The 16,716-nt window shown below is 40.0% G+C and overlaps 1 protein-coding gene across 4 annotated transcripts in view; it reads right to left on the reverse strand.

Annotated features, from left to right (window-relative positions):
* The window catches only part of C4H3orf20 (chromosome 4 C3orf20 homolog), a 96,857-nt gene that overhangs the window by 33,734 nt on the left and 46,407 nt on the right, over positions 1 to 16,716 (reverse strand). For all 4 annotated transcript variants that reach the window (XM_002920692.4, XM_034658818.1, XM_034658819.1 and 1 more), the window contains 2 exons: positions 13,137 to 13,251; positions 11,535 to 11,787 (listed from right to left, as the gene is read on the reverse strand). In XM_002920692.4, the coding sequence (XP_002920738.2) occupies positions 11,535 to 11,787; positions 13,137 to 13,251 (368 nt within the window). The remainder of the gene's footprint in view (positions 1 to 11,534; positions 11,788 to 13,136; positions 13,252 to 16,716) is intronic.

Raw genomic sequence — 16,716 nt, forward strand, 5'->3', positions numbered from 1 at the left:
ATTGCACTACTGGGTGTTTACCCCAAAGATACAGACGTAGTAAAGAGNAAAAATTAACAAGGCAGGAAACAGCAATTGCTGGAGAGGATGTGGAGAAAGGGGATCCCTCCTACATTGTTGGTGGGAATGCAGGTTGGTGCAGCCACTCTGGAAAACAGTGTGGAGGTCCCTTAAAAAGTTAAATTGAGCTACCCTATGACCCAGCCATTGCAATACTGGGTATTTACCCCAAAGATACAGACATAGTGAAGAGAAGGGCCACATGCATCCCGATGTTCATAGCAGCATTGTCCACAATAGCTAAATCATGGAAGGAACCGAGATGCCCTTCAAGAGATGACTGGATTAAGATGTGGTCCATATATACAATGGAATATTACAGAGCTACTAGAAAGAATGAGTTCTCAACATTTGCTGCAACATGGACAGCACTGTAGGAGATAACGCTAAGTGAAATAAGTCAAGCAGAGAAAGACAATTATCATATGATTTCTCTCATCTATGGATATATACAATGGAATATTACAGAGCTACTAGAAAGAATGAGTTCTCAACATTTGCTGCAACATGGACAGCACTGTAGGAGATAACGCTAAGTGAAATAAGTCAAGCAGAGAAAGAGAGGGGAGGGGGGTGGGGGAATGGGATAGACTGGTGATGGGTAATAAGGAGGGCACGTATTGCATGGTGCACTGGGCGTTATACGCAACTAATGAATCATAGAACTTTGCATCAGAAATCAGGGATGTACTGTATGGCGACTAACATAATAAAAAAATATTAAAAAAAAGAAAAGAAAGGCATCTAAATTGGTAAGGAAGAAGGAAAATTTCCACTATTTGCAGATGACATGATACTAGATATAGAAAACCCTAAAGACTCCATCAAAAAACTACTAGAATTGATAAATGAATTCAGTAAGGTTGCAGGATACAAAATCAACATACAGAAATCCATTGCATTACTATGCACTAATAATGAAGTAGTAGAAAGAGAAATTAAGAAAACAGACACATGAAAAAATGTTCAAAATCATTAGCCAGCAGGGAAATTCAAATCAAAACCACACTGAGATACCACCTTACGCCAGTTAGAATGGCAAAAATTGACAAGGCAGGAAATAACAAATGTTGGAGAGGATGTGGAGAAAGGGAATCCCTCCTACATTGTTGGTGGGAATGCAAGTTGGTACAGCCACTTTGGAAAAGAGTGTGGAGGTCCCTTAAAAAGTTAAAAATTGAGCTACCCTATGATCCAGCAATTGCACTACTTGGTATTTACCCCAAAGATACAGACGTAGTGAAGAGAAGGGCCATATGCACCCCAATGTTCATAGCGGCATTGTCCACAATAAGTAAATCATGGAAGGAGCCTAGATGCCCTTCAACAGATGACTGGATTAAGATGTGGTCCATATATACAATGGAATATTACTCAGCCATCAGAAAGAACGATTACCCAACATTTGTAGCAACATGGATGGGACTAGAGGAGATCATGCTAAGTGAAATATGATCAATAAGTCAAGCAGAGAAAGTCAATTATCATATGGTTTCACTCATTTGTGGAACATAAGGAAGAGCAGGGAGATCGGTAGGAGAAGGAAGGGAAGAATGAAGGGGGGTAAACAGAAGGGGAAATGAACCACAAGAGACTATCACTCTGGGAAACAAACTGAGGGTTTCAGAGGAGAGGGGGGTGAGGGATGAGCTAGCCCAGTGATGGGTATTAAGGAGGGCACATATTGCATGGAGCACTGGGTGTTATACGCAAACAATGAATCATGGAACACTACATCAAAAACTAAGGATGTACTGTATGGTGACTAACATAACACAATCAAAAATTAAAATAAATAAATAAATAAGAAAGAAGAGTGTGAAATATAGGACAGCTTTATCCCTCAAGGCAAATTCTGATTCTGAAAGTGAAACCTGGGGATGACAGGCTGAGAAGGTGAGAAGAGCTCCTAATGTGTTCATGGGTTGTAGGGGGTAAAACGGAAGTTCAGGGCCCACCAAAGAAGATGTCCCTGATAAACAATCCTGGCTTTTATTTGAGGACCTGAAGAACTATACCTGAAGAGTAAAAGTGAAACAGAAATAGACAAGCCCTCACAAAGACTGAAACACAGCTTCAATTCCTATCTGTGTGAGGATGATCTGGCCCTAGCCAAGTTGACAGTTGAAAGCAAAAGTAAATCTTCTCTGAAGGAACATTACATTATCCAGAGCCTCAAATTCTCTCTATATTTTTTTTACATACAATGTCTGGCATACACAAAAAAATCAGATATATAAAAGTCAAGGTTTGACTGAAAACTCTAAGAAACATATCCATAGGGATACAGATATTGCAGATATCTGACATAGATGTTAAAGCAGCCCATGATTAATATGTGTAAGAAAATAGGAGACAAGATGAAGAATTTCATCAGAGATTAAAACTCTAAAAGAACTAATTGGAAATTCTAGAACTTGAAAATATAATAAATGAAATCAAGAATTCGAGAGATAAGTTTTATCAGCAGTTTAGATACATTTAAAGAGAGAATTATTAAAGTGGAAGATAGGTCAGTAGAAAATGCCTAGACTAAAGTACAGAAGGAGGAAAAGGATTTAAAATATAGAATAGGAAAGAAATGCATGGAACTCAGTGAAAAGGTGTAACATGAATATACTTGGAGTCCCAGGCTGAGAGGAGAGGGGAAGGAAGAAAAAGAGGGAGGAAGAAGGAAGGGAGAGAGGGATGAAAGGAAATGAAAAGGAAAATGAAATATGACTGAGAATTTTCCAAAACCGTTGAAAACCACAGATCAAGCAGCACTACAAACAAGATGAATGCAATAAAAATCACATCTTGGCACATCATGGAAAAGCTGCTAACTAAAGAAAAGCCACTAACAAAAGGTGGAGAGAAAAAAAAATTCAGAGAAAAAAGACACATGACCTTCAACAATGAGCAACAATAAGACTGGGAGCTAACTCCCTAATAGAAATGCAGAAGTCATAGAAGTCAGAAAACCACAGTGAGGCATCTTTAAAATGTTAAAAGAAATAATTGCCAATCACAAGAATACCATTCAAAATTGAAAGTGAAATAAAGACATATCAAAAAATAAAGTAAGAGCAGACATACTAAAGGAATACTAAAGACAGTTCTTCGGGCAGAAGGAAAATAATCCTAAATGAATACTTGGAGGAAAAAAAGAAAAAAAGGCACAAATAAATGTAAAAGGAGGTATCACTATATATTCTATGGTCATTTAAAATACCGCAAGAGGATATTTTGAAAAACTTTATTTCAACATATCTAAACATTTAGATGAAATGGGTAAATTTCTAGGAAAATCTAACTTACCAAAATAAACACACACAAAAATAGAAAATCTGAATTCTCTTATATCTATTAAAAATAAAAGTTTTAATTAAAACTTCCACTGAAAGAAAATTCCATGGCAGGTGGCTTTACTGGGTAAACTCTATTAAATATTTAAGGAAGAAATTACTCAAGTATACAAAGAGCAGCTAATAGAAAAATAAGAAATTCTTCCTAGATTGTTTTTTTAAAAGATTTTATTTATTTATTTATTTTAGAGCGAGAGAGAGCATGGGTGGATGTGAACAGAGTGAGGGGGAAAGAGGGAGGGAGAGGGACAAGCAGACTCCACACTGAGAGTGTAGCCTGATGTGGGGCTCAATCTCATGGCCCTGAGATCATGACCTGAGCTGATATCAAGAGCTGGATACTTAACCAACTGAGCCATTCAGGTGCTCCCTTCCCAGATTGTTTTAAGAGGTCAGCCTGACCAGAACATCACAAGAAAGGAGAAATTATTGGCCAATCTCTTTCATAAACACAAGTACCAAAATCTTAGATAAAATACTAGCAAACCAAATCTAGCAATATATAAAAAGGGGATATATCAAAACCAAGTTAGATTTATGTTGGGACTACAAAATTGGTTGAATATTTGGAATGCAATCAATAAAATTAACTACAATAATAGAATAAAGGGAAAGAGCTCATGCTCATTTAACAGATGCAGAAAAGGTATCTGATAAAATTTAATATTGATTCATGATAAAAATTCTTAGCAGTGCACTGCTATAGCAATGGCAGCAATGGCATGGGCACAGTAGATATGGAGGAAAAACAATTTAAATGATTGTGGATTCCTCATCAGAAACTATGGATATTATGAAACAGTAGAACATCTTTAAGGTACTGAAAGAAGAAAATTATAAATATCTGAGTAAATAGAATACTGTTGAATCAGAATTTTATATCTGGTGAAAATATTCTTCAGGAATTAAGGCAAAATGAGGACATGATCAAGTGAAGGAAAATAAAAAAAGAATAATCACCAACAGATCTGCTCTAAAAGAAATGCTAGAAGAAATTCATCAGGCTGAAAGGGAATGATCTCAGAGGCAAACTCAAAACTTCATAAATTAAAGAGGGTCAACAGAAATTATAAATATCTGAGTAAATATAATAAACTATTTTTCTTAAGTTCTTTGAAATTCATGACTCTTGAAAGCAAAGATTATAACATTATTAAGGGGTTTCAATATATGTAGATGTAATACATTTGACAACCATACTATAATGGGGGGAGAATAAAGAGACATAATATATGGTTGTAAGATTACTACATCTCCTTTAAAGTGGCAATATTAAACCTAAATAGGCTGTTTAAGGTAAGGCATATAGAATGTAAATCTTAAAGCAAATACTAAAAGAAAAATTAAAAACAAAGAGATATACTAAAAAGGCAACAGACAAATTAAAATGGAATACTAAAAATATTCAAGCAATTCAAAAGAAGGCAGGAGAGAAGAGAGGAATAAAAACAAAACAAAACAGGGGCGCCTGGGTGGCTCAGTCGTTAAGTGTCTGCCTTTGGCTCAAGGCGTGATCCCAGGGTCCTGGGATCAAGCCCCGCATTGGGCTCCCTGCTCCCCTGGGAGCCTGCTTCTCCCTCTCCCACTCCCCCTGCTTGTGTTCCCTCGCTCACTGGCTTTCTCTCTCTCTGTCAAATAAGTAAATAAAATCTTAAAAAACAAGACAAAACAAAACAAAACCGAAAAACAAAAACAGGATATAAACGGAAAAATAATAAAATAGTAGACTTAGATCTAACTATATCAATAATTATATTAAATGTAATTGGTCTAAATACACCAATTAAAAGTGTCATATTGGATAAATATATAAGACCTAACTATATGCTATTTACAAGAAACGTACTTTAAATATAATGATACAGATAGATTAAAAGTAACAGAATGGAAAAGCTATGCCAAGCAAATACTAATCAAAAGAAATCTGAAGTGAGTATATTATTATTATACAGAGTGGACTTCAGAACAAGAAAAATTACCAGGTATCAAGAGGACATTACATAATGATAAAAGAGCCAAATGTGTTATACCTAACAACATAGCTCCAAGATTTATGAAGCAAAAATATGATAAAATCTGAAGATATTGAAGACATGTATCAAAACACCTCAAAAATGTTATAACTTTTGTTTTCAACAGTCATACATATTTTAAGAAACTTAGGTAAACAAATCCACAATCATACTTGGAGACATCAACACTCTATTCTCAGTAAACAACAGAACAAGAAGACAGAAAATCAGCAAGAATACAGATGAACTAAACAACACTATCACTGGACCTCACTGACACTTGTCAATGATCCCCTATTGAAAGGTTTGCTGAAGACTCCACCCATCAAGACCAGAATACAATTCTTTTCAAGTGCACATGTAGCATTTACCAAGAGACACCACATTCTGAGGTCATAAAACGAACCTTAACAAATTTAAAAGAATAGAAATCATACACAATATGTTCTCAGACTGTATCAGAAATAAACTAAAAATCTAATAACAAAAATATATCTAGAAAATCCTCAAACATTTGGAAATTAGAGATTGGATTTCTAAATAACTCATGGGCCAAAGATGAAATCACAGGGAAATTAGGAAATATTTTAAGTGGAATAAAAATTAAAATCCATCATTTCAAAATTTACAGAATGCAGGCAAAATATGCTTAGAAGGAAGTTTGCAGAATTAAATACATATTAGAAAATAAGGCCCCACTAATAACCCAAGCTTACAATCTAGAAACTAGTAAAAAGCAGTTTATACACAAAACAAGGAAAAGGAAGATAAAATGAATGGCAGAGAAAAATGGAATTGAAAACAGAATAACAACGGAGAAAAATCAATGAAACCAAAAGCTGACTCTTTGAAAAGATTAATAAAACTGATGAAACTATAGCCAGACTGACCAACATAAACGAGAAGACCCAAATTACCATCAGAAATAAAAGAGGGGCTATCACATATCATTTCACTATAGTAAACCTCATACATTCAGGCAACTATACGCTGAATCCCATGAGCTCTGGTAAATCTCTGAACGTGGGGATAGTGTTGGGGCCTCTGAAAGAGAATACTACTCAGCAATAAAAATAAATGAACTGTTGATACGTGCCACAACATGGATAAAACTTGCATCCATTATGCTAAGTGAAAGAAGCCTGACTCAAAAGTCTATATAGTATAATTCCATTTATATGACATTTTAAAAAATGCAACACTATAGCTACAAAGAACAGACCAGCAGGTGCTAGAGATTAAGGGTGAGTGAAGAGTTTGACTACAGAGGGGCCACATGAAGGAATTTGGGGAGGAAGAGTGGGAGGTGATAAAACCATTCTGTGTCTTTGCTATGGTGATGGTTACACAACTCTATGCATTTACTGAAACTCATAGACTTTTAGACCAAAAAGAGTAAAATTAACTGTAAGTAAATTAAAAATAAATTCAAATTAAGATATAATCAACTGCCTTTCTAAAACCAGCAACAAATCAAAAAATTAAATTAAAAACATAATTTATAGGGGTGTCTGGGAGGCTCAGTCGGTGAGCATCCAACTCTTGACTTCGGCTCAGGTCATGATCCTGGGGTCCTGGGATTGAGCCCTGCACCAGGCTCCACGCTTGGCGGGGAATCTGCTTGAGGATTTCTATCCCTTTCCCTCTGTCCCTCCCCTGGCTCATGCTCTCTTCCTCTCTCTCAAAATAGATAAATAAATCTTTAAAAATTAAAAAATACCATAACTTATAATAGCAACAAAAATCATTAAATACCCTAAAATAAACCTAATGAAAGACACATAAGACCTCTATGTTGAAAACTACAAACTATAGAGAGATTAGAGAAGACAATAAATAAATAAAAAGATAAACCATGTTCATGGATTGAAATATTCCAATATTATAAGACATTAACAATCCAGTTGAAATTCCAAGATATATATTTTTTAAACTGACAAGGTGATTCTAAAATTACATGGAAATGTAAAGGGCAAAAAAACAGCAAAAAGATTTAGAACAACAATGTTTGAGAACTTAGTCTGCTATATATCAATACTTATTATAAAGCTATAATAATTAATTGGATAGTTTGGTACTGGTAAAAGACTGGACAAATAGGAAGCAAAATAGGTAATCCAGAAAATGTCCCCTGATTAATACACATAGAGCCCCTTAACTTGTGACAGAGCTTGCACCAAAGAGTCTTGGGGAAGTTACAATCTTTTATATATATTGGAATACTTGTATATTTTATATATATGGAAAAAAATTAAAACTTGGTTCCTATTTCACATCACAGAAATTTCCAGGTGGAGGAAAAATATAATGTAAAAGTTAAAATAAAAAAGTTACTAGAAAAGTTACTTTCTTGAATATTGTCATCTCTGAACAGGGAAAATTCCTGAATAGGATATAAAGAGCTAATTATAAAGAAAAATATTGAAAATTGGACATTAAATTTGCCAGCTTCTGTTCCTCAATAGGCATCATTATCAGAGTAAGTGTAAGATCATTTGCAACATGTAAAACTGAGAAAAGTCTTGTACCCACAACATACAAAGAACTCCAAAATATAAATCAAGAAGAGGCAAATGACTGGTAGAAAAATGGATGAAAGAGCTAAACAGGCCCTTTACGAAAGAGAATATCCAAAATGGTCAAAAAGTGACCGAAAAGGTACTCAACCTCTACAGTCGCCAGGCAAATACAAATGAAAACCCTTATCATCATTACAGAATGGCTATCATTAAAATGATTGGCAATTTCAAGCATTTGTGAGGATGTGGAGTAACTGAAGGTCTCACTGCTGCTGGTGGGAGCAGAACTTGGTACCAGCACTCCAGAAAATGGCCAGTCCCTACTACAAGTGAGACGTGTACCTACTCAGCACAGCCATCTCACCCCCAGGCATATGCCAGCCATCAATAAGGACATGTGCTAACGCCAGCACAGTGGTCATCAACCAAAACTGTATATCCACTAACATTAGAATGCATAGTTCGTAGTGTGTTCAAATAATAGATTATCATACAGCAATGAGAATGAGCAAACTACTGCGACACACAACAACTCATGATTATAATGTTGAGCAAAAGAGGCTAGATGTCAAAGAATACATCCTGAATAGCTCCATTGCAATAACGTTTAGGAAAAAACCCTACTAATGTATGAAGTTAGAACTCTTCCCTTTGAGGAGGAAGGCCTGGGGGGGCAAGGACAAGAAGGTACTTCTAAGGAGCTGGTAATCCTCTATTCCTTGGTTTGGTTGTAAGGTGTGCTTACTTTGTGATATGCATTGAGCTATACACTTAGGATTTGTTCATTTTTCTAGATTTTTATATAGAAATATTATACTAATATTATATTAAAATAATGAGCCCCTCAAAATACTTTTCCCCTAAGCATTTTAATATTATATTAAAATTTATGTAATTAATATGATATAAAATTAAAATAGAAAAATATATAAGATACATATTTTTTATTTTTTTTAAGTTAAAAAGACATAAAAAGATGGAAAAATATTCCATGCTCATGGATTGGAAGAATTAACATAGTTAAAATGTCCATGCTTACCCAGAGCAATCTACACTTTCAATGCTATCCCGATCAAAATACCGAGGACATTTTTCAAAGAACTGGAACAAATAGTCCTTAAATTTGTATGGAAACAGAAAAGGCCCCGAATCTCCAAGGAACTGTTGAAAAGGAAAAACAAAGCTGGGGGCATCACAATGCCGGATTTCGAGCTGTACTACAAAGCTGTGATCACAAAGACAGCATGGTACTGGCACAAAAACAGACACATCGACCAATGGAACAGAATAGAGAACCCAGAAATGGACCCTCGGCTCTTTGGGCAACTAATCTTTGATAAAGCAGGAAAAAACATCCGGTGGAAAAAAGACAGTCTCTTCAATAAATGGTGCTGGGAAAATTGGACAGCTACATGCAAAAGAATGAAACTTGACCACTCTCTCACACCATACACAAAAATAAACTCCAAATGGATGAAAGACCTCAATGTGAGACAGGAATCCATCAAAATTCTAGAGGAGAACATAGGCAACAACTTCTATGACATCGGCCAGAGCAACCTTTTTCACGACACATCTCCAAAGGCAAGAGAAATAAAAGATAAAATGAACTTATGGGACTTTATCAGGATAAAGAGCTTCTGCACAGCCAAGGAAACAGTCAAAAAAACTAAGAGACAGCCCACGGAATGGGAGAATATATTTGCAAAGGACACCACAGATAAAGGACTGGTATCCAAGATCTACAAAGAACTTCTCAAACTCAATACACGAGAAACAAATAAACAAATCATAAAATGGGCAGAAGATATGAACAGACACTTTTCCAATGAAGACATACAAATGGCTAACAGACACATGAAAAAATGTTCAAAATCATTAGCCATCAGGGAAATTCAAATCAAAACCACACTGAGATACCACCTTACGCCAGTTAGAATGGCAAAGATAGACAAGGCAAGAAACAACAATTGTTGGAGAGGATGTGGAGAAAGGGGATCCCTCCTACATTGTTGGTGGGAATGCAAGTTGGTACAGCCACTCTGGAAAACAGTGTGGAGGTCCCTTAAAAAGTTAAAAATTGAACTACCCTATGACCCAGCCATTGCACTACTGGGTGTTTACCCCAAAGATACAGACGTAGTAAAGAGAAGGGCCATATGCACCCCAATGTTCATAGCTGCATTGTCCACAATAGCCAAATCATGGAAGGAGCCGAGATGCCCTTCAACAGATGACTGGATTAAGAAGCTGTGGTCCATATATACAATGGAATATTACTCAGCTATCAGAAAGAACGAATTCTCAACATTTGCTGCAACATGGACGGCACTGGAGGAGATAATGCTAAGTGAAATAAGTCAAGCAGAGAAAGACAATTATCATATGATTTCTCTCATCTATGGAACATAAGAACTAGGAGGATCGGTAGGGGAAGAAAGGGATAAAGAAAAGGGGGGTAATCAGAAGGGGGAATGAAACATGAGAGACTATGGACTATGAGAAACAAACTGAAGACTTCAGAGGGGAGGGGGTGGGGGAATGGGATAGACTGGTGATGGGTAGTAAGGAGGGCACGTATTGCATGGTGCACTGGGTGTTATACGCAACTAATGAAGCATCAAACTTTACATCGGAATCTGGGGATGTACTGTATGGTGATTAACATAATATAATAAAATAAAATAAAAAAAAAACCCATGAATAGGAAGATACCACTTCCTGTCTTAAAGTGACGGGATGGCTTCCTACAACACTAACAAGGCCACCTGATCTGGCTCCTGCCTACCTCTCTGTCCTCAATGCACAGCCATGTGCCCTCTTCATCACCATGCTCGGCACTGGTCTTGCTTTCCCTCACACATACCAGCATGGTGGGATGTTCTTGTGCAGGTCTCTGCTTGCTCTACCCTCTGCTGCTGTTCCTTCCCTGTCCTTCTCTGTGGCTGCCTATTTCTCATCTCTCATCCTGGGTCCCCATTTAAATATCACCTCCCCAGAAGTGTCTTCCCTGACTGGCTATCTCATTTAACACTACCCACCCCACTTCCCAGCCACTCTCTACCCCTGGCGTTAGTCAACATTTTCTATACAGGGCCAGATATTCTAGTTTTTGCAGACCGGATGGTCTCAGTCATAATTACTCAACATTTTGTCTTGGCAGGAAAGCAGCTATGGACAAAATGTAAACGAGTGGGTGTGGCTGTTCCAATAAAACGTGACATTTAAATTTTATATCATTGCACGTGTCATAAAATATTCTTCTTTTGATCTTTTCCCCCCAAGCATTTCAAAAAGGAAAAACTCCTCTTACTTAGCTCACTCATAAAAAGGCAGGCAGTGGAGCCAGATTTGGTGAATGGCCCTAGTTTGCCAACTTCTGCTTTAACCCATGACCCTGATTTACTTTCTTCCTAGACCTTATCACTACCTAAAATGACTTCATTCCTTCTTGTGTTTATTGTCTTTCTTCTCCTGCCCCTAACGTTTCAGCTCTAAGAGGAAGGGCCTCATCTGTTTTGTTCTCCACTGCGAGCCTGCTGCCCATCCCCGTGTCTGACACAGGGAGGCCAGAAGAAACGAAGGCCCAAGCCCACCTGGGTGTGACCATGGCTTTGGCTTGGATCCTGATGCTCTTCCTCCGCGTGGGGCTTACAGAAGCAGACCAATGCTCTTCCTTTGAAGACTCTCCCATTGAGGATTCAGGTCGGGCTGGCTGAGATCGTAATAAAAGGGCTTCTCCTGAGTGTAAACTTGGCTTGGTGCTCCGCTCGAAATAGGGACTTGATTTTACCTTGGCTCGACTGATTTCTGCCTCTTCCTTAATCGGGTATTCTATGGTAAACAGGCCTGTTAACAGAAGACACAGCTGTCACTCGCCCTCGTGGCCCAGCCTCCCCTGCCCTGTTGTGGGGCTCTGCGTATCAGCAGCCCTTCAGCGCATCCTCCATGCCACTCCTCCACTCTTGCACATTCTCCGGCCAGGCTGTCTCCCCTCTGCTGTCCAGTGCAGAGCTCCAACACTAGTACAATCAGTGGATCGGCAAATGCTGGCTGAACGTAAGAACAAATCAATCTCATTTCTATTCATTCGTCAAAACCCAGCTGAGATCCCTCTTCCTGTGTTTCATTTAGCTCTGTGTCCTCCATTGTCCTCATAGAGGCTGGGTACACAACGCATCCATGTTGTTCTCTTCCCTGAGAATGTTGGTCCCTATATTTCTGGATTTAAGTAATTTCCATCTACTTTCTTTATTATTTATTTGTATTCTTGTTTTAATTTCCCTACTAGACTTGAAAACTTCTAAGGCCCAGGACCTTCATTCCTTCATTCACCTACCAAACATTTCTTGGATGCTGGGAATATACAGATGACTCAAACAGGGTTCCCCGCCTCCTTGAACTCCAGGCTGGGGTATGGGGTCGGGGGGGGGGGGGGGCAAACAGAGAAATAGTCACTATGCTAGGTGGTAAGATTTATAATCAGAGTATATTTTGTATGTGCTGTGGGAACCCAGAGGAGTATGAGACTCATTCTGCTGGGGAAATCAGGGAAGGCTTTCTGGAGGAGGGATACAGCTGAACTGAGTATTTAGGGATGAGGAGAAACTCCTTGGAGCACAGCCCCCAGTAACCAGCCAGGGGGTGGCATAGAATGGAAGTCACTGTTCCTTTGTCCCCAGGCCCATCAGCAGGAAAGCCTACATGTGGGAGGGGTCCTGAGGTCACCATGCTGGCCCTGGGGGAGCCCTGTGGCCTAACAGGGACAGCCTGGTGAGCTGGCTGCTTTTTTCTCTTCTATTGAGATTGTCCCCAAGGAGAGGAACAAGGTCTACAAATGGATGATGGACAATATGGGAGACAGAGCTGAAAGGTGAACCAGATGGAGGAGTGGGTCAGAAAGAGTTACAGAACGGTGGGAGGCTCAGGAAAATAAAACCACCACAGGAGACACTGAGGACACGCGGGACGGCGCTCAGAAACTGAAGGTGGTGAAGGCCACCATTACTCGTGACATGGCCCTGAGCAAGTACCTTTGCTTCAGCTGCCCAAGCCTTGTCACCCCATCTACCAATGAGGAAGTCACCCTGCCCGCCCACCTCCCTGGGTGGTAAAAAGCTGTCCTCAGAGATGCCTTGCAGGTGATCCAAGACTTAGGAAGTTATCAGCTAGGCATCCCCCACCTTTCTGCCCCTTACCTGCTGCCAGCAAGACAGAATTCATAAACTGTGACACTGTCTTTTGAAACCGCTTCTTGATCTCTGCCAGAGCTCGGTTCATCTTAAATATTTTGTCGTCCATGCGGGTTAGCAGCTGGGGAAAGGCCAAGGAGGAGAGAGCATTGTTGCCTCCCTGCCAGGAGCCATTAGCCCAGCCCACCAACGACTAGGCCTTGCTCTGGTTTGGGGAAGGTGCCGTCACCTCTGCTGGGACACACCTCTTTCCCCCTCTGCTCAGTGAATTCCTGCACATCCGTCCAACCTCTGTGGAAGTGAAGCCTCAGGTAGAGAGAATGGGATGGATAGCAGACAGATTTTCTAAAGAATGACGGTCACTCTACGTGTCCTTATTTACCCTACAGGCAGGGCTTCTGTAGAGGATACCCCCAAATAATAGCACAGCCTCAATCATCTTTCTGGTTTTTGGCCCTAGCTGCTGCTTCTAGGCTAATTTTATTTATTTATTTATTTGTAATTTATACCCAGCCTGCTTCCAAAAAGGATTTGAGGTGGTGCTCTGGGCTAATAAAGCATTTAAATTGAGGTGTTGCCTCACTTTCAAAGTGCTGCCTTGATAGAAATATTTAGTGAGGAGCCTGGCTGCAGGGCCATAAAAGCTGGGACTGCTGTTCTGCCTGTCACTCTGATAGGTGGCTTCTTCCAAGGTGATGCGTGTCTGGGGAAGCCATTTAACAAGCTTCTCAGTGATGGGAACTTAGCAGAGGAGGCCACCCTACCTCCCACCCTCAGCTTTTCTAGACTGCTATGGATTTTGCTGATGACGGATAACCAACCCCAAACACACAGACAAAGGAAGAAGTTGAACGGACTTTAAAAGTCCCCGGTGGGAGAGTGTGGAAGCTGGGAAGGCCCTTACATATCACTATACAGATGGGGACACTGAGGCCCAGAAATGGAAGGGACCAGTCCAAGGCTCCATGGCCTCTTCCTTTTTTTTTTTTAAAGATTTTATTTATTTATTTGACAGAGAGAGAGACAGCCAACGAGAGAGGGAACACAAGCAGGGGGAGTGGGAGAGGAAGAAGCAGGCTCTCAGTGGAGGAGCCTGATGTGGGGCTCAATCCCAGAACTCCAGGATCACGCCCTGAGCCGAAGGCAGACGCTTAACAACTGAGCCACCCAGGCACCCCTCCATGGCCTCTTCCTAACCTAGTCTAGCCTGCACAATCAGCAAGTTTTCTCAGGGGCCCCTTGCAGCTCTGACAGTCCAAGAATCGAACATAAGCCAATTTTCTGGGCATTATCCAGATTTCGTGTAAAAGTATTCCAAGATGCTTAACCTGGCAACTAAACACAACCTTTGGAAATTGTGTTCCCTACAATAAATCCGATATTTCCTCATTTGCTGCTGTTTATCTAGTCTGAAATTTGTATTCCATATAAAGCAGAAGGGGTTTCGACCTTGCTGCTTCTATGGCAAGTCAGTCTTCTGGGTCAACATCAATGACTACTGACTAGAATCCAGCATTGTTTCCAGAAGCTGTTTTAACGTACTGGTCTGCTTAGCCCTATGCTAAATGTCCCCAAGACAGTTATACTTTTTGAGTTATGATGTCCCTTTAAATAACTTTCCAGGTTTCCACCACATTGTCAAACTGCCTCCATGAGCTTCCCTGATGAAGACGCCACCTTCTAGACCTGCACGGTCCACTGGAACTAAAATGCAAGCTACATATGTGGTTGTAAATGTTCCTGTAGCCACATAAAAAAGCTCTTAAAGGTGAAGTTAATTCTAGCCACATATCTATCTAACCCAATATATTAAAAAAAATGTTTAGTTTAACATGGAATCAAACAATTCATGAGAAATTTTACATTTTCTTTTCATGTTATGTTTTTGAAATGCAATGTGTATTTTCTCTTATGGCTGATCTCCATCTGGACTTGTCACATCGCAAGTGCTCCGTAGCCACTTGTGACTGTGGCTACCATATTGGACAGCACAGCTCTGGACTTCCAGTTCTCGCTTCTAAGATTGCATTCAGGTAAGATAAAATAAAACTTGAATTATTAAGGGCTTTCCTAGGCCCAGAGGGCATGTTTGGTACATGGACACAGAGTGACCTCTCTTGGCTCTTCATGGGGGTCTTTAATTGCTTGCATCCTGGTTCTTAGCTGTGATCCAGACTCCAGTGATTACCAGACAAGAGGTTGTTAGGAAAACAAAGCATTGCTGCCATTTTATGGGCAAGAACAGTTCTCTAGTATCTATTGCCTTTGCTAAGAAAAGTAAGCTCACATTTTATAAACACAGTCTAAAAAGGTTTTTAAGAAATATAGACATAGGACCTCATACACCATGTGTGCTTAGTCATGTAACAACAATTCTTAGAGTAATAGCATGGAACCAAACGGGCAGGGTGGGCTCATCAATAAGCATGATCATCTTAGCCCAAATGGAGTCGAAACCTGGGGTTCTTTTGCTCTCTGAAGTAATCAGTGCAGCCTGAAGTCACGGGCATCTGCGTTTCCTGGGTGCTCCTATGGGGCCCCTTTAACGAATACTCTCACCTGGTACCCCAGCTGCTCCCATGGTGCCCCTTTCCCTAGCACACTGCACCAATCCAGCTGGATTACAACTGCTGTTGATGCTTTCGCCCCCTTCCATTAGACAGAAGATTATCTTAGAGACTAAAGGGAGTGAGATTTCTTCCATTTCTACCTCCCCAGCAGCCAAGTTGGCACACTAATGCCAATAAATGTTAGTTGAATTACTTAATGAATTAATGAAGTTGAAATGCTGCTTAAATGAAAAGGTGGTGGGAAAACAGGTGCAATGCTCTCCTCCGAGAGAAACACAGGTGCTCTCTGTGTCTTGTTCATATAGCACGGGTCCCTAACAAATGCCCACCTCCACGTCCCCATGTAAAGTGAGAACGTTGCGCTGGCTGCTCCTAATGGGCTCTGTCAGCTCTGTGAGTCTATGAGCCTATGGCATGTGGGTGGCAAATGCCCCTGCAGCACAAGAGCCTTGCTCAGCCCCAGACAGGAACATGGGGAGGGTGAACTGCCCTCTGGGTGATCATTTAAGTGAGCATCCAAGCCAGGACACTTTTAAGAGTGAAAGAGGATGCTATTAATAATTCCTCCAGGCTGGCAGGTATAAACCGGGACTGGTCCCGCAGAAACTAGGAGGTGTGGTCCTTCTGTTGCTGTTCCAAGGAGGCTTCCCCAGTGAATTAATCTTAGCAAAGCACCCTGTTTGTAATTTAAGTGACCTGCTCCATCAGTGAACCCTTGGTTACCCCAGTCTCACAGTATATCAAGTGTTTTCAACTAGACCAGAAACCCCTCAGGGATTGGGGACTGTGTGCCCTCCATCCTCTCCATCTCTCTCCACGATGTTGACTTGGGATCAGGCACATAGTAGGATCTATAAAGACCCAGTGAATAGAAGACCTGGGCTTCCAGTCTCCACTGTTTTCTTACCCATCCAACAAACATTTAGTAAGTACTTAATTTGAAGTGGTCCTGTGCTGGAGCCCTGGGGAAACAGACATTGGTAGGAATCACAGGGAATTCTCAGTCTGGTAGAGAA

This window comes from Ailuropoda melanoleuca, chromosome 4 (genome assembly GCF_002007445.2).
Source record: "Ailuropoda melanoleuca isolate Jingjing chromosome 4, ASM200744v2, whole genome shotgun sequence".
Taxonomy (NCBI): Eukaryota; Metazoa; Chordata; class Mammalia; order Carnivora; family Ursidae; genus Ailuropoda; species Ailuropoda melanoleuca.